The sequence below is a fragment of the Muscardinus avellanarius genome (genome assembly GCF_963383645.1).
Source record: "Muscardinus avellanarius genome assembly, chromosome: 6".
NCBI classification, from domain to species: domain Eukaryota; kingdom Metazoa; phylum Chordata; class Mammalia; order Rodentia; family Gliridae; genus Muscardinus; species Muscardinus avellanarius.
The window spans coordinates 63,306,900-63,331,786 of NC_137791.1; the positions used below are offsets into that span (position 1 = coordinate 63,306,900).

A 24,887-nucleotide genomic window follows, 5' to 3' on the forward strand; every position below is an offset into this window, starting at 1 on the left:
ATCAGAGATATAATTTTAAAGAAAGAAAGTTCTAAGTACTAATGTGAAAAAAGAAAAAAGGAAGAAAGGAGGGGTGGGGATGAGTTGTGTTAGGAAAGGCAACATGACTTTTACCTAAAAATGACATTTCGTCCTGAAGTTGTAACATTTCACATGTAGTCAGATATATGGAGTAGTGGTTAAGCTCAGGTCCCGGGGTCTGTCTGGGTACTAAGTACTAATTGCTTCTCTGCCACCCACTCACTGGGACAAACAATTGTCTCTATTACCTCATCATCGAAATGATAATAATTCCTGCTTCCTTGGGCTGCTGTGAGAGTTAAATTGGTTAGATTTTGTAAAATTCTCAGAATTACACCTGCCACAGGGTAAGTGCTCAGTACATGTTTATTCATAACAGTAGTAGCACCAGCATAAAAGACTGTTTTCTAATTTTGCATCTCCAAGGATGTTTCTTTCTGTTTCTATTCCCATAGCATCTTAAACACCACAATAGCTCAAATTGCTGCAATTTAGAGTTACACTGTGCTTGCAAAGACCAGTGTGTAATGTCTTTAAGATTCCTGAATCGCTTGTATTTTAATTGTATACATAAATCACACCGTATATACCGAGATTCTTGTCTCCAATAGCCAATGGCAGAATTCTTAAAAAGCAAAGTGTTGTTCAGAGATGGTTGACAGGAATTTATGGTTTTTACCTTCAAGTGTAAAAGTGACTAAATTACTAAGAAAATGACAAAGCCAGGGAAGCAGTGTGTGGTGTGAACCAGCGGACGTCAGTTAGAACTCCAAAGACAGAGAGAGAAGCGGCTGCACCAGTCTCCCAAGCCCTGGGCTGTTTCCCTGCTGCAGGGGAGGCCGCAGGTGGGACTCCCTGGGCACAGCCACAGGCTCTCAGCCCTGCTCAGGGTCCCTGAGGCCACAGGTGGGACTCCCTGGGCACAGCCACAGGCTCTCAGCCCTGCTCAGGGTCCCTGCTCAGTGAAGTTTGGCTAAAGATCACAGAAGGACTGGTGACTCTGGCCTGCACAAGGTGGCCTACACAGCCTCCGTGGTCCACTTCTGAATCATGGCTGATCTGCTTCCATTCTGTCTACACATGTCAAGGAAAAAAAGAAAATACAACCAGGAAAAAAAAAAAAAGTGTATGAAGAGGGAGTTTGGTTCTTTCTACTGTTCCTGCTAAAATAGGGCTTTTCACCTACAGCACTTTTGTTTCTGTTTTTGTGGTGCTGGGAATTGAACTCAGGAGCATTCTCCCTCTGAGAGACACCCCCTGCCCTGCCCTTTTATTATTATCATTTATTTTTGGTTTTGTTTTGAAACAGGGTCTTGCTAAGTTGCTAGGGCTGACCTTGAACCTGTGATCCTCCTGTCTGTCTCCCAAGTACTGGGATTACAAGTGTGCGCCAACACGCCTGGCTTTATTTTTTAAGTAGCTGAGGGTCTTGCCTTGAACCTGCGATCCTTTGAACCATCCTCTCTTCTGCGTTGTACGATGTTTAGTTGTATCCCTGGACCTTGCCTCTAGGTTCTGTGTAAACACCCTCATCTCCATGGTGACGACCACAACTGTCTCCAGACAAAATCAGCCCCAGATGACAATGATTGCTTTCGGCTGCTCTGTAATAACATGCTGCTTGTCCGTGGCTTTGACTGGCTGGTTCCATCCTCCTCGGAGTTCAGGGACAAAAGGGACCTCAAGTGCCACTGAGTAGTCAGAGCGTACACCACACCACACAGAACCTGAAAGGATGCTCAAAAGAAAAAAAAGAAAAAACCCTCTCTTCTACCCACATTACAAGGCCAAGAGTAGTATACATCCATTACCACTCAAATCATGTGTTCCTGAAACGCTGCATTCTAGCTGAAGTAAAGAATGCAGTCTTTTCTTTTTACTAAATTCAATGCATTTGAACTAAAATTAATTCTACCAGTGAAATGGCAAGTTTGACATTTCTATCACATTATTTTTATTTCCCTATAGTTCTAATCTATTTGCAAAAAATGTATAGTCTTCACAATACAGCCTGAAGAGATATCATCAGCCATCTTTTAAAGCAAACATTCCTTCTGAAATAGGCTCATGTGTGCCACAGCTTGGTGGAAACGAGAGGGTTACCAAGCCGCTCTGTGCCCCTAATAACTCCCTTCTCTCATCAGCTGCAGGTGGTATTTTCACACTCTGCGCACAAGCTCAGTTCTTTGTACTGCCTGGGTGTATTAAATAATGAGTTTATATTTTAAAGTTCACAGTTGTGAACTTTATTCATTTCTATGTTATTTCTGTAAAAATTAGATTATCGCAGAAAGACAGTCAGGCAAAATGTAGCTGACACAATTGCCGGTTTCTGAGTTCTAAGTGGTTTGCGCTGTAAAGACAATTTTAATGTAAATGGACAGAGTGGAATGAGCTGCACGGTACCTCTTTGCACTCTAGGATAAATTGCCTTTACACAAATTGCTGAGTGCAATTTAGAGCCCTGAAACTCTCACTGAACCTCAAATGTCCTCTCCTTATTTTAATCTCACAAAATGATGCCCAACAGATACTGTTGTAATTGCATTAATTCATTTTGTCCCTCACACCAGATGTGGAACACCTATAAAACATAAATATAGAATATAATATGCAATATAATTATGTATCATATAACTGATAAAAGAAAATATAATTATATTACGTTAGTTTGGTATGATAATATATAAGATCTAGATTATGATTTCAACCTATTAATGCACTTATGTTAATTTTGTTGAAATATTCATGGACTTGAAAGCCTGAGATGAATACTGAGAGAAAACTAAGGCTAATAGAAGATTTTAAAAGAAGATTTTTTTTAAGCTAAGTAGTTTGATATCTTATTGCTTTTTCCATTTTTTGCAAGGTTTTCTTGTCTACTATAAAAAATCACATTGGTAGGAGCCCCTTTATGAAAAATATAATATATATTTGTGTTGTTCATATCTTTTCTATTTATCTGAATATTTCTTTAGAAGCATAATCTTGGTATTCTTGATCATTGCTTAAGAGAGTGGATTTTATGTGTTCTTGCCACAAAAAAAGAGAAGCATAGAAATGACATATATGTTAACAGGCTCAAATTAGCTATTCCATAATATATACATACTTCATAAAACAATCATGAGGGAGAATACAATCAAAGCATGTTATATGCATATATAAAAATGTTGATCAATTAATATATGATAATACTTATACTAAAATCATTTTTAAAAGCATGTTGTACATGATAAGTATTTAGTTTTCTCTGTCAATAGAATTATTATTAAATTTATATTTTATTAAATATATTACATAATTATAAACGTAATATGAATTAAATTATATATTATTATAATATCACTATATTATTGAATAAATGATATTTCTATGGACTACAGAAATATTTTTATAAGTTTATAATTATAAAATATTTTTTACTTTCCTTGATTTTTATTAGCTTATAGACACTAGAGAAACATTTTGAACAACTAATTGGCAATGGCTGTATTTGGGCATATTTACATGACAGCAATAATAAAGTCTCCTTTTATTGAATGTGCACTTTTCTCTATGCTATATGCAATACTTTACCAAACTATGTTCATATATTTTTGGTTCATCAGCGCTGTTTTTAAAATTAATTTTATTTTTAGTAGATAAATCATAATTTTATATTTCCTTATATTTTCTCTAGGTCTCATAGAGGCATGAATTGACTAAATATTTATGTCCAAAATTGTCCTTGTAATGCATTTTGGTCTGTTATCTTTGGGACAGCAGTGTCTCAGAAATAGTTTATAGTTGGAAATGTCTGACAATCAGTATTTACTGACAAATCCAAAACTTTGCTCTACTTTATGGGTAAAAGATTAAAGATAATACCATTAAAAATAAGAGAAAGCCAGGTATGGTTGTTCATGCCTATAATCCTAGTACTTGGGAGGCTAAGGCAGGAGGATCACAGATTTGAGACAAGGCTCAGCAATTGAGCAAGACTCTTAGCAACCTAGTTAAGACCATATTTCAAAACAAAAAATAAAAAATTTGCTTGGGTTATAGCTTGGAATAAAATGACCCCAGGTCCAATCTTCAGTACCAAAAAAAAAAAAGAAAGAAAAAAGAAGGAGAAGGAGAAGGAGAAGAGGAGGAGGAGGAAGAGGAGGAGAAGGAGGAGGAGGAAGAGGAGGAGGAGGAGGAGGAGGAGGAGGAATTCAGGTATGGGTGGCATACACCTGTAATACCAGTACTTGGAAGGCTGAAACAGGTGACTCAAAGGTTTGAGGCCAGTGGACTGTAACTTAGTGAGACCCTGTTTTAAGATAAAAGAAAGCACTGGGGATATAGCTCAGTGGTAGAACTCCCCTGGATTTAATCCTCAGTACCATACACATATAAATAAATATGTAAGTGAGTAAATAAATATACATAAATAAGAAGGAAGGGAGAGGAATAGGAAGAGTGAGGCTCCGTTCCCTCTCTTGAGATCTGGTTGAGCCCACATGACCTCTAGAACTTGAGACAAAGAATAATGCATCGGGCAACATGTATTCAAGGGCAGGTTGCAGTGGTGTAGTGCAGGAATTCAGAATAGTTGGGAAAGGTTAGTAAAACTTGAGGCTGGGTAAAGAAACTCCGTGGACAATAGAGTTATTTCAGCCCCAAAGGAAGTTAGGATTGGATTTGGCACTGGGCAGTTTGGTGAACAGCCAGTGATCAAAGGACGACATTCCAGGTTTAAGGCCAGCAGGAGAAGTTCTAGAGATAAGAAGCAGCTTTCAGTGCGACAAATGAAGTTGATCCAAGGGTCTGAATTTCTCCCACAGTTCTGACATCAAGATTTTTACACTTTTAAGGGAAAGAACATTGGTTGTATTCATATTTTTTTTGCCCTAAAATCAGAGAGTATGAAGACATTTCTGGGGTTAGAGAGAGCATAATTTAAGATATAGTCTGAAGCCAGGCATGGTAGTGCACGCTTGTAATCCCAGCATTCAGGAGGCTGAGACCAGAGGATCATGGTTTGTGGACAGCTTCAGCTACTTAGTAAGTAAGGCCCTTCACAACTCAGTGAGACCCTGTTTCAAACATAAAAAAAAGAGCCAGGTGTGGTGGCACACGCTTGGGAGGCGGAGACAGGAGGATCGTGCAGGTTCAAAGCCAGCCGTGCTGGCTTAAAAGACCCTGTTTCCAAATAAAAAACTATAAAAATAGGTCTGGGAGTGTAGCCCGGAGGTAGAAGGGCTTCCAGGAACCCCAGTACCACCAAATAAATAAATAAAGAGATCTAAGTGAACTTAAAAAATGGCTGTGTCTCCTTATGTGGTGACACACACTTGTAATCCCAGTGCTTGGGAAGCTAAGACAGGAGGATCCCAGGTTTGTGGCCAGCTTGAGCTACATAGTGAGGCCCTCTGCAACTTAGTGAGTCCCTGTTTCAAAAATAAAGAATAAAAAATAGAATGGGTATAGCTTGGAGGTAGAATGCCCCTAGGTCAATCTACAATACCACACACATAAAAAAAAAAAAAGGCTGTATTTTCCTATTTATTCCTTTACTTAAAAGATTACTAGAAGATACTCTGCTATACAAAAGAGAATGGCAATCCAGGCATGAGAACATGTTCCTGTAGTTCCAGCTACTCAGGAGCCTGAGGCAAGAGGGTCATGTGAGCCCAGCCCAGGCAACTTAATTAGACTTCATCACAATGAAGAAGGAGGAGGAGGAGGAGGAGGAGGAGGAAGAGGAGGAGGAGGAGGAGGAGGAGGAGGAGGAGGAGGAGGAGGGGAGGAGGACAAAAGGGGAGGGGAGATTACAGTAGAAATGGTCAGTAAACTCCTGCATATTTTACTTGTTGATAGTACATTTTTCTGGACATCTACCTCACATTGACATTCTTTATTTCAATGGTCCCCAGCATGTGTTAGCTTTTCATTTCTGTAATAAAATGCCTGCAGTTATAACTTTAAAAGAGGAGAGGTTTATTTTGGCTCACAATTTGTAGATTTCAGTCCACAGTCTCTTGGCCCTGTAACTTTTGGGCCTGTGGTGATGAGCACTTCACTGCAGGATCAGATGGTGGAACCAGCTGCTTGCATCAGTGACCAGAAGCAAAGAGGAAAAGAAAGAGACCCTGTGTCCCCCAATCACCTTCAAGGCCACAAGCCCAGTGAAAATAAAACTTTCACTAGACCCCACCTCTTAAAGATTTGTACCACTTTCTAGTAGCACCAAGCTGAGGATCAGGCCTTTATTACATGACCTTTGGGAAACATTCCAGATACAAATTATAGCATAGCACAGCTTTTTTTTTTTTTTTTTTGGCAGTACTGGGGATGTAACCCAGGGGCATTCTACCTCCGAGCTACACCTTCAGCCTTAATTTTTATTTTTCATTTTGAAACAGGGTCAAACTGAGTTGCAAAGGGCCTCACTAAGTAGCTGAGGCTGTCCATGAACTGTGATCCTCCTGTCTCAGCCTCCCAAATGCTGGGATTACAAGTGAGCGCCACCACGCCTGGCATTTATTTTGTTTCTTCTCATCCACCTGTTTCCAGCTCTTTCTTCTTTTTCTACTCCAGGTTGCCAGTCTATTACATTGCCATCATCTCTCGTTTATATGGAGTGATTGTTTTCAGGAGTAGGCCGAGGGAGGACTTGCATCAGGATCCAGTAGAGGGGATGGGCCACATATCATTTAAAAGTTCCCCTTAGAAATATTGGTTGGCCAGGCGTGGTGTGGCATGCTTGTAGGTTTGCAGCCAGTCTCAGCTACTTAGTGAGGCCCTTCAAAACTTAATGAGTTCTGCTTCAAAATAAAGAATAAAAAATAGAGGTGGGGGTGTAACTCAGAGGTAGAATGCCCCTCGGTTTAATCCCCAGTACCACACAAAAAAAAAGAAAGAAAAAAATATCGGTATAGTCTCTTCCCTATACTCTTTGATATATAATAAATTTTATATGTATTTTAAATTCTATGCCTAATTTGACTTCAGGGGCAGGTGTTATCAATACATTGGATTTTTAGTAAATTACAATTCTTCAGTAACCTATTTTCTTTTTTGGCAATGGAGATTGAACCCAGGAGCATTCTACCTCCAAGCTACACCTCAGCTCTTTTTCTTTTTCTTTTTTCTTTTTTTTTTTTTTTTTCGGTAATGGAGATGGAACCCAGGGGCATTCTACCTCTGAGCTATACCCCCAGCCCTGATTTTCGTATTCTTTATTTTGAAACAGAATCTCACTGAGTTGTAGAGGGCCTCACTAAGTAAGTAGCTGAGGCTGTCTGTGAACCATGATCCTCCTGTCTCAGCCTCCCGAATGTTGGGATTACAAGTGTGCGCCACCATGCCTAGCTCCACCCCAGCTCTTTTTATTTTGAAACAGGATCTTGCTAAGTTGATGAAGCTGGCCTCAAGCGTGCAATCCTTCTGGGTCAGCTTCCCAAGTACTGGGATTATAAGTATGTGCCACCATGCCCAGCTAATTATTTAAACGTTTAATTTTTTTTTTCCCTCCGTCTCATCCCACCCTTTTTAAAATTTTATTTTCTAGATCCCAAAGTCCAGGAGTGAGGGATCTATTCAAGCCCACAGAGTCCCGCGACCAGAGCTGTCTGATGGTGTTCCTCGGGTCAGCATGAGGCTAAATCGAAGGAAACCCTGCCCGGATGATATAAATTCAGCAGATGACACTGTGGGTGCCAAGTTGGTATACAGGTTGGCAAGTCTTTTTTGTCTTCATGATACAGATTGCATTGTCTGCTCTGATGGACAGGCTGTGTATCTAGGTTTGTCTGCATCTATTACTGGAGTCAACAGGCTCTCTAGCTCAGTAAGAATATTTAAAATCCACTCTGCATTTGGATAATTTTCTGTCTAGTAATGCTTAACACAGAAGAGATAAGAAATATTATTTTGTCTTCTGGATTTAAACAGATTATTTAATTACAAGGGCTAGGCTGAACTCAGATAGTTGCTTTTTGGATGTCTACTGGAAAATGCTATCTGCTATTTAAAGTAGAAATCAGCCTTGTCGCCAGAACCAACGCTCATGAACTCATTGCAAATCTTGCTTTTAAACCATGATGTTACATCAGACCTGGAAGTAAACTTCTCTGGTATAATTGGAAAAAAAAAGGCATGCAGTTTTCTTAAACTAAGTAAAGTGGGACCTGAATTTTATTTACTCAAGTAGCTAGAATGTTTTATTTTAAAAATTGTTACAAGTGTAACTTACTATTTCAAAAATAAAAATATTTCCTTACAACTATTTAGAGAGCTCTAAGGGAATTTAAGGATGTTTAAGACATTAAATAGATAAGTAATTAGTTAAGGAGCTTGCTACTTTTGATTGCCTTATAGAAGAGATGGCATTTGAGTTGGACCATAAAAATGAAGATAATTTAAGTAGAAAGAGAAAGAAGCCAAGTATTTAGACAGTACCAGGCAAGAGGTGCAATAACTAAGGGTGTGGGAAAGCAAACTGGACTTAGCTGGAGATGACTCTGAGGAGGTAGAGGGAAGCCAGGTCAGCTGGGACCCTCGATGCCAGGCTGTGGTGTCTTTGCATTCAGCCGCTCATTCACTGAGTGGCTATCTGGCAGTCACCTCCAGCTCCAGGAGCTGATTTAGGGAAGAAGGGACCTCAGTGCATACAGCCAATTGGGTCCTTGTGTTTATGAATCTGACATTCTAATGTGAAAGACAATAGGCACAGTAGAAAAAAAAAGCCTATAAGGAAAAGATTTCCACACTAGAGGTATTAAGAAACTACAACAGGTTAATATAATCAACTGATTGTGTGTGGGGAGGAGTACTGGGGGTGGAATCCAGGACTTTCTACCTCCGGGCTATACTCCCTGACCCATTTTATACTTTACTTGGAAACAGGGTCTCACTAAGTTGCTGAGAGCCTCACTAAGTAGCTGAGGCTGGCTTCGAACTTGTGCAATCCTCCTGTCTCAGCCTCCCAAGCGCAGGGGTTACAAGTGTGCGCCACCATGCCTCACGCAACTGATCATTTTAGTTCCAAGAATCAGAGAAGGCTTGAGTTGAGAGGAGGAAAAGGAGGAGGAGTAAGAGGAGGAGAAGAGGAAGAGGAGGAGGAGGGGGAGGAAGAGGAGAAGAGGAAGAGGAGGAGGAGGGGGAGGAAGAGAAGAGGAAGAGGAAGAGGAGGAAGAGAAGAGGAGGAGGAGGAAGAAGAGGAGAAGAGGAGGAGGAGGAAGAGGAGGAGGAGGAGGAGGAGGAGGAAGAGGAGGAGGAGGAGGAAGAGGAAGAGGAGGAGGAGGAAATAGCAAATATCCTTGGTTCCACAAAGGAACCAATGGTAGGACAAGCTCAGCGTCCTCCCACAGGAAACCCCAAGCAGATGAAATGTGAGCTGGAAAGGGTGATGGGCACCTTGCAGAGCTGGTATTTTAGGAAAAGTAGTCTTTCATCTAAGTGCAGGAGACCTTGGAAGAAAGAGAGTTTAGTGAGGGAGGTATATTGGTTTCTTTGATGAACATTAATCTTTATTGAGATCTGGATGTGTGGTATTAACTGGAAAGACATACATCCTGCACTTAGTGAAACAGAAGATGTTATTCAATAATTGTCATTAAAGATACCATTAAGTACACATTAGGAACTGTGAAATGGGCTGCTGATAAAAATCATAAATAAGAGGCAAATACTCCTCTTGGAAAAACTTGAAGTATAATTTGTAGCCTGCTGGGCAAGGACAGAGAAGGGCTGCCAGGAGATGTAGCAGTTTACTGAGCAGGGAACTATAGACAAGGGCTGCTCCTAGAAGAAAACAACAACATGCGGAGAGACACAGGTCAGTCAGGCCAACCTGGAGGAAAAGCCCAGGTGCAGCAGGGATTCGTGACATCAGGAGTTTAGAATGTTGAATGGAGGGGGCTGTGTTAGTCACTGTTCTCTTACTATAACAAATACCCAAGGTAAACCATTTTTAAGTTGGGAAGGTTTGTTTGGGCCTGTGGTTTCAGTCCATGGTTGGTTGGCCACATTCCACTGGGGCTGTGGTGAGGCAGCGCCCCATGGTGGGAGCACAGGCAGAGGAAGCCGCCCACCTCATGGCATTGGGGGGGGGGGAGGAAGAGAGGGACCAGGGTTCCAGTGTCTCCTTGAAGGGCATGCTGCAGTGCCCTTCCACTAGGTCTAAGGGTTCCACCGCCTCCCGGTAGCATCACAGGCTGGTGACCAGGCTTTGGGGGGACATTGGTCTTTGGAGGATACGTCAAGTAATAGCAGGGAGGATAAAGGTGAGCCAAAGGACTAAGCTAAATCAGTCGGATCACGAAAGATGGTATCCCACCTGAATGAGTTTGGATTTGCATCTTGAAATGACTGCAGGAATGTAAGCTAGAAAATGATATAAATAGATGTGTATTTTATAAGGTCCTGTGATAACAAAGGATGGATTAAAGGAACCAGTAAGTGGTGCTGAAAAACCAGCAAGGAGGCTGTAGGGGCAGTCCAGTGCAGAGTAAGAGCCTCTAGTAAGTGACCATCAGTTACTGAGAACAAGGAGGCAGGACACGTCTATGTTCTTGCAGGGATGGGACATAATAGCTATTGTTTAGAGAATGACTTGGTCCAAAAAGGGTTGGACTTTTTGTGTGTTTGTTTTGTTCTCTTGAGAGGTTAAAATACTGTAATGGTATGTAGTGTAATGGTATGTAGTGTCTGCAACTTTAGTGAGACCCTGTTTCAAAATAAAGAATAAAAAATAGGGAAGGGGGTGTGGCTTGGAGTTCAAATGTGCCTGGATTCCATCCCTAGACCCACAAAAAATAAAAAATAAAAAATACAGTAACGAATGAAATATAGATGGGATCGTGTACTTACTGGGGAGAAAGTGTGTTCAATGGTGAGATCATGTGCTTAAAATTGAAGAGGAAGAGGCTGATGTTGGAAGCCAGGAGATGGAGGGCCTCCAAGGAGAAAACAGAGGTAGCTGTCCAGGGACAGCAGAGGAGGAAGGTCATAATTGGGAGAGGAATTAGCCTTAAGCCAGTGGGAAAAAGTTAAGAGTGAGAGGTATAGTTAAAAAACTCCACACCATTAAAAAGTTTTCTTCTCTAGTTTAAAAACCAGGGTCATATAACCAATGGCTGATGCTACCATGTAGATGTTGTCTTACTAAATTTCTTTGTAATCAATTATCCCAAGAATGCCTAAAGTGAAATAATGAAAGAAATTTTTAATTTGTATTGTTTATATCATTTTCATTTGTCTGATAAAAAATAAAAGTAAAAAATCTCTTGCTTCTGTGGGTAACAAGAAAATAGCTTTATGTTTGGAGAATAAAAGTATTTCTGAGAAACAAACTAAGAACTGACAGAGGGACAGCATAGGTGATCATCACTCTGACCACCATTGGTTCCTGTGGTCAGCATGGAATCACCCCATGCTATTTATAGCCTCATGCCCTTTATAGCTCTGGGAGTTTATGAATTTCGTATATACTTTCCAATTTTTAAGAGCACTTCCAAGCACTCTCAGGTAGAACTACACTGTCCACTCCAAGCCTCGCTATCACCATCATGTAGACACACTTGTCCAACTTCCTAGTCCTAGACCTGATGTATTGGCAGAAATTTTTACTTTTGATTTGCTTGCATGTGAGTTAAATTAGAAGACAATTTATAAAAAGACAATTGGACATCATCAATATTAACTAAAAATAAATTTTATATCCTTTAATATCTGTAAGGTAACGAAATAAGTAAATATGCAAATCTTTATTACTTCAAAAATGAATTTACGAACGGGGCACAATGGCACAAGCCTGTAATCTGGGAGGATTTGGGAGACAGGCAGCTCGCCTCAGGCCAGCCTCAGTAATTTAATGAGACCTTGCTTCAAAATAAAATAAAAATATGGCTGGGGTTACAGCCCCAATGTAGAATGCCCCTAGCTTCAATCCCCAATGCCAAAGAACAATAGCAAAGTGAAATCTTTTTTGTTGGTAGTTACTTATCAGAGCAAGTTATTGGCTAGCTCATGCATTTTAAATTAGAAAATAAATGAATGTGTGAATGTCTTTACAAAATAGACATATACCACTACTTTTTCTATGTATTTTTCCACTTTTCTCCTTAATAGTTTATTAATTGCCCAGTCTTAAGGGTTGGCAGTATATGTAGAATACATGGTTTTACCTTCATTCTTGAATCCATTATTTGCCACAGATCACCAACTCTTTTTCAAGAGATTGTCAAGAAGTCTTTAAGCTGAACTTTTCCTAGCACTGAGCTTTTTAAATTGCTCTTGGAAAAAGGGAGAACAAATTCAGAGCATCTATTCTTGTTTGGCTGGATAAGCCTCATTTATTTCAGAAACAAGCAAAATCATTCTGTTTGCAACTATTAAAATCATTTTAACACACTTATACACTGGTATTTGTTTTTCAGCAGTTACCATATCAGTTAAAAAACATAGATAAGACCGTGAAAGAAAGAACCCTTAGGTACTAAAATTTCCAAATCATAAAGTGTTCTATGATTTCTCAATTGTAGGGCGAAGGTTAATGTCTAGGGGTTTTGAGAAGGAATTTTTTGACTCACAGCCTGTTTTTGTTTTTGATAACTTTGAATTTTATGGGTTCAGACCTTGTTATAGTTTTTTTTTTTTTTTTACAGACTGACTAACTTCAATCTTTTTCCTTCTTTGTTTCAAACCTTATACATAGTCTTATTTCATTTGGAAATATAGAAGATCAGTTATTATCAGCAAGTACTTATTGAGTTTCTGCTCTTAAGATAGTCGCTATAAAAATAAAAACTTAAAGGAATACTCCATTTTAAAATGTGGCATTTTAAGAGCCCAAATAGGAGTTGGTTTTGAGTTGTATTACTCATTGGTCAGTTTCTGTCTTAAAATGTTATTTGATGAATAAACTGTTTTCTGCATTTCTATAAATTTTTTAAATTGGCATGGAAGACAAAAAATCATATAAACAACACTTATCAAATCTCCATGGAATTTTCCCTTTGCAAATAGAGTAGCTCTAGAGAAAAGCTTAAGAGTAAATATTTTTGATTATGTTAGAGCTCAGTGGAATGATCTAGTTTGTACTAGGTTCAGAGCCAGAGGCTAAAGTGTTTAGTGGCACGTTCATTTCCTGCAGTGAAAGCATTAGCTAGCCTATCTATAGCACCTCAAACTGACAGCAGCAACACCTAAAACACTGTTAAGAATTCTGTATTTTTAAATAAAGTGTGAATGTTACTAAAATTCATAGTAGGCTGAACAGCATAATTTCAGTCCAGCCTATCTGTTTTAAAGGAGTGCGTGCGTGTCTGTCCACCCTCCCAATATAAGCACCATGAATAAGTGAGCTGATTCTAGAGACACTGGCAGAGACTCGCTTTGAAATTTATGTTTAGTTGTGGTTACACCCACTTGGGAAAGTTACTAAAATATCATTAAATATTACACTTGAAGGTAGGTGTGCTGGTGCATGCTTGTAGTCCCAGCAGTTGGGAGGCTGAGACAGGAGGATTATGGTTTGAGGACAGCTTCAGCTACCTAGTGAGGTCCTTTGCAACTCAGTGAGACCCTGTTTCAAAATAGAGAATAAAAAATAGAGCTAGGGGTATGCTGGGCATGGTGGCGCACGCTTGTAATCCCAGCGTTTGGGAGGCTGAGACCATAGGATCACGGTTCGCGGACAGCCTCAGCTACATAGTGAGGCCCTCCGCAACTCAATGAGACCCTGTTTCAAAATAAAGAATAAAAAAATAGGGCAGGGGATGTAGCTTGGAGGTCAAATGTCCCTGGGTTCCATCACCAGACCTGCAAAAAAAAAAAAAAAAAAAAAAAAAAAATAGAGCTAGGAGTATAACTCAGAGGTAGAATGCTCCCTGGGTTCCATACCCAGGACCACAAAAAAAAATTACACTTGAAATATACAGATTTTATAATATGAAAACTATACTTCAGTAATACTATTTTTAAAATTACAAATATAGGGCTGGGGTGTGGCTTAGTGGTAGAGCACGTACTTAGTGTGAGTAAGGCCCTGGGTTTAATCCCCAGAACAAAAATAGATAAAAGTTGCTTGGTTGCACATTGCTAAAATACAACCATTGTTATGAGTGAATACTATCTGCACAAAGAATTATTTTTGTTACATCTTAATAGAATGTGTTCCTTTACACTTTTTTTTGAATATAACAGAGAACAGCAGCAGAAATAAAGGTCAGGCCCTCCTGAAAGGTAATTCTTGAGGAGGGAGAGGGGAAAAAAGCCTTTTGTATTCTCATCCTGGAAGGATTCCAACTTGTAGCTTCCTGTGCTCTAATCAAAGGTTTTTGAAGTAATCAGTATTTCAGGGAGATTTGGAAGCAGAGAAGAAAAGCTACAACATTGCAAGAATTATTCTCTCTCTCTCTCTGAAACACACACATGTGCAGGTGTACACACACACACACACACACACACACACACACACACACACACACACACACTCCTGAAGTCCTAGGCCCACTGCTCATAAGCAGAAGAGCCAACTGGTACGCTATTAGGATTAAGGTGAGTTTTGCGATTCTAAGGAAAGTACCAGTAGGTCTGCGTGTCAACAGAGTTCATGGTCTTCTTCCCAGGTGAGACTCCTAGATATGCTCTGACAATGAATGAATGTTTGTATGTGGCTCTTTCATAAAGAGATTAATTGATGAAAAGTTGAAATACCTTTATTTTATATAATGGGAGTAAATAGCTATCATATGTCATTTTCCTTGTTTTTTGTTTGTTTTTTATTTTAAAATAATATGATGAATAATATAGAGTTCAAGAGCCAGGCGTGGTGGCACATGCCTGTAATTTCAGTATTTGGAAGGCTGAGACAGGAGGATCTTAGGTTCAAGGCCAGGCCCAGCCCCTTAGTGAAGCCCTCAGCAACTTAATGTGACCCCGTTTCAAAATAAAATTAAAATAGGTCTGGGGGTGTAGCTGAGAGGTAGAATGCCCCTGCGTTCTATCCCCAACACCAAAACACACCAAAAAATACATGTAGAATTAAAGAAAATATCCTCACTTATGTTGTTAGATGTGCTCTTAATTTGATAGCTAAGTAAGGGAAACTACAATAAACCACTTTTTAATGTGTCTTAAAACCAGATCCTGAGGTGGGAAAGAATATTCTGCCCAAGACACTTCTATGAATCTAAAAATGCTTACTGATCTGTTTATTCCTTTTTAAAAATGTTTTAATGTTTTAATTACTTAGGGAATATATACAATTTAGACATCCCTCATAAGGCCCAAGCTCCCACTGACTCCCTGGCTTCACGAGTCCCTCTCACTCTTCTCTCCCCTGCTGTCATAGAATTGGTCACATAGTCTTCCAGACTTATTTGTCTCATCCAGGATTCTATTTCATGTCTTATTTTTTGTTTGTTTGTTTTTTTACTTTAAAAAAAAAAACAATTTAATCAGGCTGAATGTATTGTGTTGCTTCACAAGTTATTCAAAGTTTCTTCTATTTCCCCCTTACTTTCTGTCTTGCTTCCTCCTACTGCAATGTCCCTTCCCTGTCTCCCAGATTCTGCGTTTTCCAAGTCTCCTCTCCTCTCTTGGCTGTCTGCTCCTGCTCTGTCTACTATTTCTTCTACGGTGTGTGTGTGTGTGTGTGTGTGTGTGTGTGTGTGTGTGTGTGTGTATTTCTACACATCTCTATCATATATTGTATATGTTACTGGAGATTAAACCCAGGGCATTCCACCTCTAAGCAACACCTCCAGCCCTGTATTACTTTGGATTTTGAAGCAAGGTCTCCCTAAGTTGCCGAGAGCCTCACTGATTTGCTGAGGCTGGCCTCAAGCCTGTGATCTTCCTGTCTGAGTCTCCCAAGTACTGAAATTACAGACATACTCCACAATGTCTGGCCACAGAATAATTTAACATCAATATCTTGGCCACAGAATAATTTTCACATCAATATCTTGACCCTTTCCTCAGTTGTATATCTACAGTGCCTGCTGGGCAGTCTCCATGCCAGCTATTACCATAAACTCATCACGCACAAACAGCTCATTGTCTCCTCTGTCCCTCTCACCTCTGCTGTGTATTTCGTTCCTCATCTGCCAGAACCAAGCCTGTCACATAGTCAGTACCAGATCCTGTTAGTACTCCCTTTTCAGTGCCTCCAACATCCCTCCCCCATTTTTTCCCCTTATGACCTCAACCCTAATTTAGGCCTTCATCACCTTGTGGTTAGATAATTACTATATTTTTCCCACTCCACCAGCCTACCAGGTTCATTTTATCCACACAAATCATTCCCTCATCTATGTCTACAGGTCCTAAATCTATCTCTGATGGCTTCAGGATCTATGTGTCCTGCCCACAATGCTCTGCTGAGCCTTCCTCACTCGTCACTGACTAGCAGTCATGACTTTCCAGTTCCTCAGATAGCCCCAGCCCTTCCCAGCCCCTGGCCCCACAGAGCCAGCCAGTTCCATAAGGATCTTAGACATCGCCACTCTTTATGTGGCCCTTGACTCGCTAGCCCTTGCCACCTCTGCAGACACTGAAGTTCAAACACACCTCACCCCTGCTCAGACGGTTTTATAGCTTGCTGTGCTGGCCTAAAAAAGAATGCTCATCCTCTAGCTACCTCTCTAGCCCTCATCCCCCTACCTCTAGGTGTGTTAGCTTTCCATCACTGTCACAAACACCTGAGATAATCAACTTATGAAAGGCAAAGTTTGGCCCTGTTGGTTTGTACCTATGGCAGCACAGTACAGCATAACAAGCAGGTGTGGTATACAGGGTCTCTTCACCTCAAAGTGGGTGAGGAGTAAAGGAGAGTGAAGGGGCCAGGGGCCCAGTGCCTCCTTCAAGGGGCACACCCTCAGTGACCTAACTTCTTCTCCCTAGTTCCCACGTCCTAAAGGTTCTGCCACCTCCCAGCAGCACCTCAGGCTGGAAACCAAGCCCTGAACACATGGGCCTTTGGGGGACATATAAGACCCAACCTATAGCACTGTGCCCTTTGTTCATACCTATAGCCCCCATGAAACCCACTCTTCATCCTTATTCCAGGTATTCTCTTCAGGATCATACCATATGTCAGGTTTTATCTTGATATTTGTTCAAAAGTTATAGTAACTTTTTTCAGCCATATCCCAGTTTTATCAAGTAGCCCTCTAAAAGGAAAGAATTTGAAGTCTGAAGAGTGACCTTGGATGAAGTAACCAAGATTCTGAGAAAAGGTCATTCAGTTTCTAAGTGTTTACTGAGTTAGGTGAATTATCCAAGATCACATATTTAGTTGACAGGCTGAGATTAAATACAGGCCTTGTGATTATCTTACAGTTACTTCCTGCCAGTCTTCTTTTATGTGTTTATAAATCTCTCTCCAACCTGAATGTGAATCCATGGAGGAGAGGGGCTGCGCCTTACGTTTCCTTTGTGTCCACAGAAGGAGCTGCCGGCACACAGTGGGTTGTTGCTGCCATAGTCATTATTATTAAGATATTATTTGCACCCATTTTGGATTTAAGTTTCCTGCCAGATGAAGGCACCGACTTGTCTTCAACTAGCTGAACTGGACATCTTAGAGACTGAAATCTAACTCTAAAATATACAATCTTATGGTCAGTTTTCTCTCTTATAGTTCTCAGAAAGTACTAACCCAAGAGAATGCTGTCCTATACACAAGATGACATAAGAGTCAGAACAGCTGTGCCCTCTCACTGTCCCTGCTTAATCTCTGTGTCATCTCATTGCATTTCTATCTGTAACATGCTGCTTATTTATAGAGGAGAAACACATCATGTTCTACGAGGCTCATAACGTCTCTGTCTGCGAAGTTCTCTGTACTTGTGGCAGAAAGTTTGGGCCTTATGATGTTTGCCCAAACAAATGGTTCATATTTTAGTAAAATATTACAGCAAAATACTTCATAAGAATCAAATGTTCTGCAATATTAATAATGAATTAATAGTCAACATTAGCTGTACCCATTTTCCTTCAACCTTTCAAGTAATAAAACTCCTGCTTTAAATAGGACTGTCTTCATTTCTGAAGTCTAGCCAAGAAAAAAAGCAGTCATAACTATCCTGTGTTTGTACTTCATAAAGGACTCTCCAATTACTTCCTGAACATGTGTTTGTTCCCTATAGTGTTTCACTCTTTGCTACTTGGAGCCAAGTTTTGGGATTTCTAACTGTCTAGTGAAGCTGAAATAAAATTAGGACTCTTAACTACAAGATTCATAGACATATCAAGTATAATGTGAAAAATTGCCAAACATTACACTTTTTCTGCTGCCTGTGCAGGGCTTTTGCGGTCGCTCCCATGCAAGTGAAGGGGAGAGTTTAAAACTGCCCTGTGAGAAGCATACTTTGAAAGTGACCCCCACAGTTCCCCTACAGAGTCCTCGTTTTCTGAACTGCTCTCATTCTTTGACCTTCATAACAAAGGCTTATAGAAAAATAAATTTGAAAATGACCCCAAAGTCTCAGACTACATTAGAAAAAAATGCCTAACTATATCTCTATAGACAGTTTGTTAATCTGTTCCTGACCACAACTAGCACCCATAACAAGTATCCCAAGGTCTTTAGATGAGCTAGTTCATATAGGCTAAGTATCTATCTCTTTTCTAGTGTTTAACTTCAATCTTCTTTTCAGGTGAAAGTCTCCGATCCTTCTGTCAGTGTTTTGATTATTAAAGCACAAATATTTTTCTGCCTAGTCACCAAAATCTGCCCTTCAAAACAATTGCTATCACTACTCAAAAGAAATTTTTGTGTGTGTGGTCCTGGGGATGGAACCCAGGGGCATTCTACCTCTGAGAGACACCCTCAACCCTAATTTTTTATTTTTTATTTTTGAAATATATTCTCACTGAATTGCAAAGGGCCTCGCTAAGTGAACGAGGCTGCCCATGAACTGCGATCCTCCGGTCTCCACCTCCCGAATGCTGGGATTACAAGCGTGCTCTACCAGGCCAGGCTGCTTTACATTTTTAACAAACTCTTTAGTAGTTGACTTTACATTTTTGCAAAACTCTTTAGTAGCTGACTTAATACATCTTAATGTATTAACCATTATATGTACTTAATAAATTAATGTATTAAGTACATTTAGTATCTGGCTTTTATAGCTGTATTAGCATTTCTGTTTCTGCATAAATCTGCTGCTTTATTAGTCATCATGGAGTTGTTTTTAAACTTCACTGTACATTTATAAACAAATCAGAGTGGAAAGAAAGTGGGTAACATCTTAGTATTGCTGTGACAATTTTTACCTTGTGTATTCTTCTAAATGAGACTAAGATCTGAATGGGTCCTTGGATCATAACTTAAAAACTACCTCTATAAAATGTCACATAAAAAATTTCAAGCTGGGCGTGGTGGCACACGCTTGTAATCCCAACATTTGGGAGTCTGAGAATGGAGGATTGCGGTTCGCGGACAGCCTCAGCTACTTAGTGAGGCCCTCTGCAACTCAGTGAGACCCTGTTTCAAATTAAAGAATAAAAAACAGGGCAGGAAGTGTAGCTCGGAGGTCAAATGCCCCTGGGTTCCATCCCCAGACTCACACACACACACACACACACACACACACACACACACACACACACTTCAGAATTAGAAATGTCATAGAAATATATTATTGATTTTTAAAATAAAAATAATACTAGCCAGGCGTGGTGGCGCACGCTTGTAATCCCCGCGCTTGGGAGGTGGAGACAGGAGGATCGCGCAGGTTCGAAGCCAGCTGTGCTGGCTTAAGAGACCCTGTTTCCAAATAAAACCTATAAAATAGGTCTGTGGGTGTAGCCCAGAGGTAGAAGGGCTTCCAGGAACCCCAGTACCACCAAATTAAATAAATAAATAAATAAATAAATAAATAAATAAATAAATACTATAAAATATTACCTACAACATAATCTCATATTTTATTGTGGTAAAACATGCATACCATAAAATTTACCATTTTAACCACTTTCAGTATAGAGTTCAGTGCATTAAGTATATTTTACATGAGCTTTTATTATATATATTTTAAAGTAGAAAAATAGACAAACTTTGGTTACAAAATTAATATGATTTTATTTGACTGTTATCTTCTTGTTGTGTCTTTTGTTTTCTCTATATATTTTCATATTACTAATATATGTTCAGTATATACAAATTGTATAGCACATACTACATAATTTGTAATATAAAAATGTTTTGAATTTACGATGGCAAATGCTACCAGGAGGAAGTGATCATTGTTGTCAGTGGACATAGAGAACTTGTTTTGAGTGACAACCAAACTGCTTTAGGACGTCCAATTATGACCTCACTCATTTGGAAAGATAAAATCCTTTAAATGGGGAAATCAGAATGGGCAACACATGAGGCGCTGAGACAGCCTGGGTCTTGATGGATGAGTGGTATGAGTTAGGGTGAGGATTCCAAGCTCAGGAAATGCCTCAACAGAAACTTGTGGTGAGAGAGCAAGCATGTTGGGGTCTGAAGTAACCTGCCCTAGTTGCTGTGGAGGAGCGCTCTGCTCAGAATGTGGATTCACTTTGTAGGCAATGAAGAGCACCCAAAGCTTTTTGACATGATTAAAGCAGTGTTTGGTAAGATCAGTTTTGTATAGTCTGGACATAGAGTGAAGACCAAAATTAGTAAAAACCTATTAGAAAAAAAAAACCTATAGTGTAAGGATTATTTAAATAGGGAAGGAGATGAAAGAGAACAAGTGGTGGTCATGGGTTCATGGACAGGGGAAGAAAGAAAGAGAATAATGATCCTTTAAACTTTTCTTAACAAAGTAGTCAGTCACCACTTGTTTTGGTCAAAATAAATATTTCATATTATTTCATATAGAATACTCATTTCATATCATTTCATATAGAATACTTTGAAGTCTAGGAGCATATTGTTTCTGGAGATACTTAGTGCTCTTAAAATTTTTCACTAGGCTGTTTCTAAACTTTTAAAATTATCCTGATTTGTGTTTTTAATCTTCCTGAAGTAGTATTTTGGAGAGCTGTGGAATTAAAATTAATTTTCAGTGTATTTTCATCTGTGTAGTATTTTTTATTGTATGCATTTAAGGTGTAAAGCATGTTTTGACACACGAAAGCAGTGAAATTCCTACTACAAAACTGTATTTTTATTCATTTATTTTGAACCAGTTCTCTCTGTATTGTCTGTGCTGGTTTTGAATGAACTCCTGGCTCAAGCCATTCTCCTGCCTCAGCCTCCCAAGTGCACCTGGGACTGCAGGGGCACATCACCATACCTAGCCCTTTTCTTCTTCTTTTTTTTTTTCTTTCCTTTCTTTTCTTTTCCTTTCTTCCTTCATTCTTTTACTGTGTGTGTGTATGCATGTGCATGTGTGTTAGGGGGGTAGGGATTGGACCCAGGGCATTTTATTTCCAAGCTACGTCCTCAGCCCCCCTGCTCTTTTTGAAATGGAGTCTCACTAAGTTGTTGAGGGCCTAAGTTGCTGAGACTGGCCTTGAACCTGCTATTCTCCTGTTTTAGTCTACCTAGTTCTGAGATTACAGGTGTGTGCCATCACACCAGCTCCTCATTTTCTTTATTTAAATATTGAATTAATTTTGTGCCTATTTGAGGGGGGCAGTAGTTTTATTAGCTTTGCTTATTCATAAGTCCAGTCTATTTTCTTTATGTCTTCTAATACATTTGAAATTTCTTTTTCCAATTTATGTATTTCTCATTAAAATTCAGTGAGAGAAAAGTTGTTTAGTTTCATTAAGAATTCTAATAATGCCGCCAGGTGTGGTGGCGCACGGTTGTAATCTCAGCATTCGGGAGGCTGAGACCAGAGGATCTCAGTTCATGGACAGCCTCAGCTACTTAGTGAGGCCCTCCACAACCTAGTGAGACCCAGTTTCAAATTAAAGAATAAAAACGAGGGCAGGGGGGTGTAGCTCAGAGGTCGAATGCCCCTGGCTTCCATCCCCAGACTCGCAAAAAAACAAACAAAGAAAAGGAATTCTAATAATGCCATATGTATACATATATAATGTATGTATATCTTACTAAAAGAAGATACAAACACATATATACATGCTTTATTAATGCATCTTGTTCAATTTTATGAGAGCTTAAAGTTTTTTAAAATCAAATCATTTAAATCATTTAAAATTCAATAGAGATTTTGACACTGTGTGGATTAATACCATATATATATATATATATATATATATATATATATATATATATATTTTTTTTTTTTTTTTTTTTTTTTTTTTTTTTGGTGGTACTGGGGCGGAACCCAGAGGCTTTCTACCTCCAGGCTATACTCCCAGACCTTGTTTTTCATATATTTTATATGGAAACAGGGTCTCACTAATTTGCCGAAAGCCTCACTAAGTAGCTGAGGCTGGCTTCGAACCTGTGCGATCCTCCTGTCTCAGCCTCCCAAGCGACAGGATTACAAGCGTGCGCCACCACGCCCAGCAATACCACATTTTTTAAATAAAATATGCCCTTCTTTGTCACACAAATAATTGCTACTTCCCCTTGTTTTCCTTTTAAATATGCTTTTGCTTATTCATTTATTGGACTGGTTCAGAGCAAAGCATTCACTTCATTTTAAATTAAATTAGTTTTCCCAGCCAGTTCATCGACATGGAGAGAGTTTATGCTTGGCCCAGTATTTCATGTCTCAGAAATAGAGTATATCCTATGTTTTATGGACACAGTCAGCCAGTTCATTATCATATCACACTAAACAGTTTTGATGTGTCTCTACAGAAGCCATGTTGAAGCCTGCTTCTCCTGTCAGGAAATGCCATTTAATCGGGGGAAAGGTCTCCGGGACAATTTGAGGCAGCTGATCTCAGGTGTGGCAGCAGCTGTTGTGTCGGACATGACTTATTTTGTGAGAACAGAAACACTATTATCCGGACTCCCCAGGGAGACTTGGAGAAAGTCATGCCCGGGGAAGCCCGTTCCAGGAAAATGTGCTCGAAGCACTTATTTATTGGCAGTGATCACTAACTGAGATTCCATCTGGCAAAACTGTGGATTTTTCCCTGTCCCAGAAAGTTGGGGAACAATTATGTAAGTCATCTCAAAGAATTTATTTTTAACCAATTTTAATGAAGAAATTATAGTCCCTCCATTTTTCAAAGAAATTCATTCTAAAAAGAGAGAGAGAAAGCTTCTGCATGGGTTTCTGTATAACTAAGCTTCATCTACCATGAATTATCACTATTCGTGTGTGTGTGTGTTACTGAGGATTGAACCCAGGAATATTCTACCTCCTCTGAGCTACATTCTCAGTCCTTTATATTCTGTTTTTGAAACAGCATCTCTCTAGTTTGCTGAGAGCCTGACTACATTGCTAAGGCTGTCCTCAAACCTGCAAGCCTCCTGTCTCAGCCTCCCAAGTACTGGGATTACAGGCATGCACCACCATGCCTGGCTTGTCTTTTTATTTGAGATCAATACTTAGTCCTTCTGGTTTGGATTTCACTCTCTACATTGGCAGTGATGGAACCAGTGAGCTGGGTAAAAGAGCCCTTCTGAACCTGTACCTCCAGCTGTCCAGGCTGCCAAACCTCACCTGTCTGTCGGTACCATCTTCTCCTTCCCTCCCTGGCAACTCCTTAGGATTTTAAGATCTAAATAAATGAATCCTATGAACCATCTGAGCATCCATTAAGCCTACTAAGATATTGTAATGAAATAGGACCAAACACAGTTTTAAAAGCAAAACTTACCATTAGAATTAAAGAGGTGTATCTTTGGAAATGAACTATTATATAATTTCTATCTGCATTGGATTTTTTCAGCAGTCTTCTAATACAGAGTAGACAAATTGAATTAATAAATGAGAAAACAAATTTCAATTATGTTGGTTATTGTTAATATTGCTTTTATTTTGAGCCGGGCGTGGTGACGCGCACTTGTAATCCTAGCATTTGGGAGGCTGAGAGAGGAGGATCGCAGTTTGCGGACAGCCTTAGCTATTTAGTGAGGCCCTTTGCAACTCAATCAGAACCTGTTTCAAAAAAATAAAAAAGACTGAAAAATAGGGCTGGGGTATAGTTCAGAAGTACAATGCCCCTGGGTTCCATCCCTAGTACTGGAAAAAAAAAAAAAAGAATAAAAAATAGAGCTGGGGGTGTAGCTCAGAGATACAATGCCTCTGAGTTCCATCCCCAGTAAAGAACAAAATTGTTTTTATTTTGGTCTTGAGTAAAGTAAGCGTACTTACTTTGTTGTTACTGGAGAAAAGCTTAAGTAAGAATTCCTTATTCTTAGCATGAATCTGTTTCTCATGATCAAAATAAATCTTTTCTAAGGTTTTACAAATATTCTTTAAGAAATATTCTAGTGTTTTATCCAGGTATGGTGATGCATTCTTGTAATCCCAGTACTTCAGAGGCTGAGAAAGGAAGATCACAGGTTTAAGACCTAAGTTGCCTCAGCAACTTAGCAAGACGCGGCAACCGAGCAAGACTCTGTTTCCAAACAGAAGATAAAAAGCTGCAGTTGTGGTTCAGAGGTAGAATGCCCCTGGGTTCAATACCCAGTACTCCCCAAAATTTTAAAAATAAATACTATAATGGAGTATTTCTCCAGAGATAACTTATAGACCACCTGCCCTTGGAAGTAGTCAGGGGTTTTTTTGTTTTGTTTTTTGGGTTTTTTGGGTGGTACTGAGGTTCCTGGAAGCCCTTCTACCTCCGGACTATACTCCCAGACCTATTTATATTTTTATTTGGAAACAGGGTCTCTTAAGCCAGCGAAGCTGGCTCTGAACCAGTGCGATCCTCCTGTCTCCGCCTCCCAAGCGCGGGGATTACAAGCGTGCACCACCACGCCTGGCAGTAGTCAGTTTTAATAAGAGAATACAATTAAGAATACAAGTTAC

At 39.6% G+C, this 24,887-nt stretch overlaps 1 protein-coding gene across 1 annotated transcript in view; it reads left to right on the plus strand.

The window, feature by feature from the left end:
• The window catches only part of FAM13A (family with sequence similarity 13 member A), a gene marked incomplete at both ends in the record, with an annotated part of 316,801 nt that overhangs the window by 190,416 nt on the left and 101,498 nt on the right, over positions 1-24,887 (plus strand). The window contains one exon of the mRNA XM_080697200.1: positions 7,562-7,725. Coding sequence (XP_080553326.1) covers positions 7,562-7,725 — 164 coding nt within the window. The remainder of the gene's footprint in view (positions 1-7,561; positions 7,726-24,887) is intronic.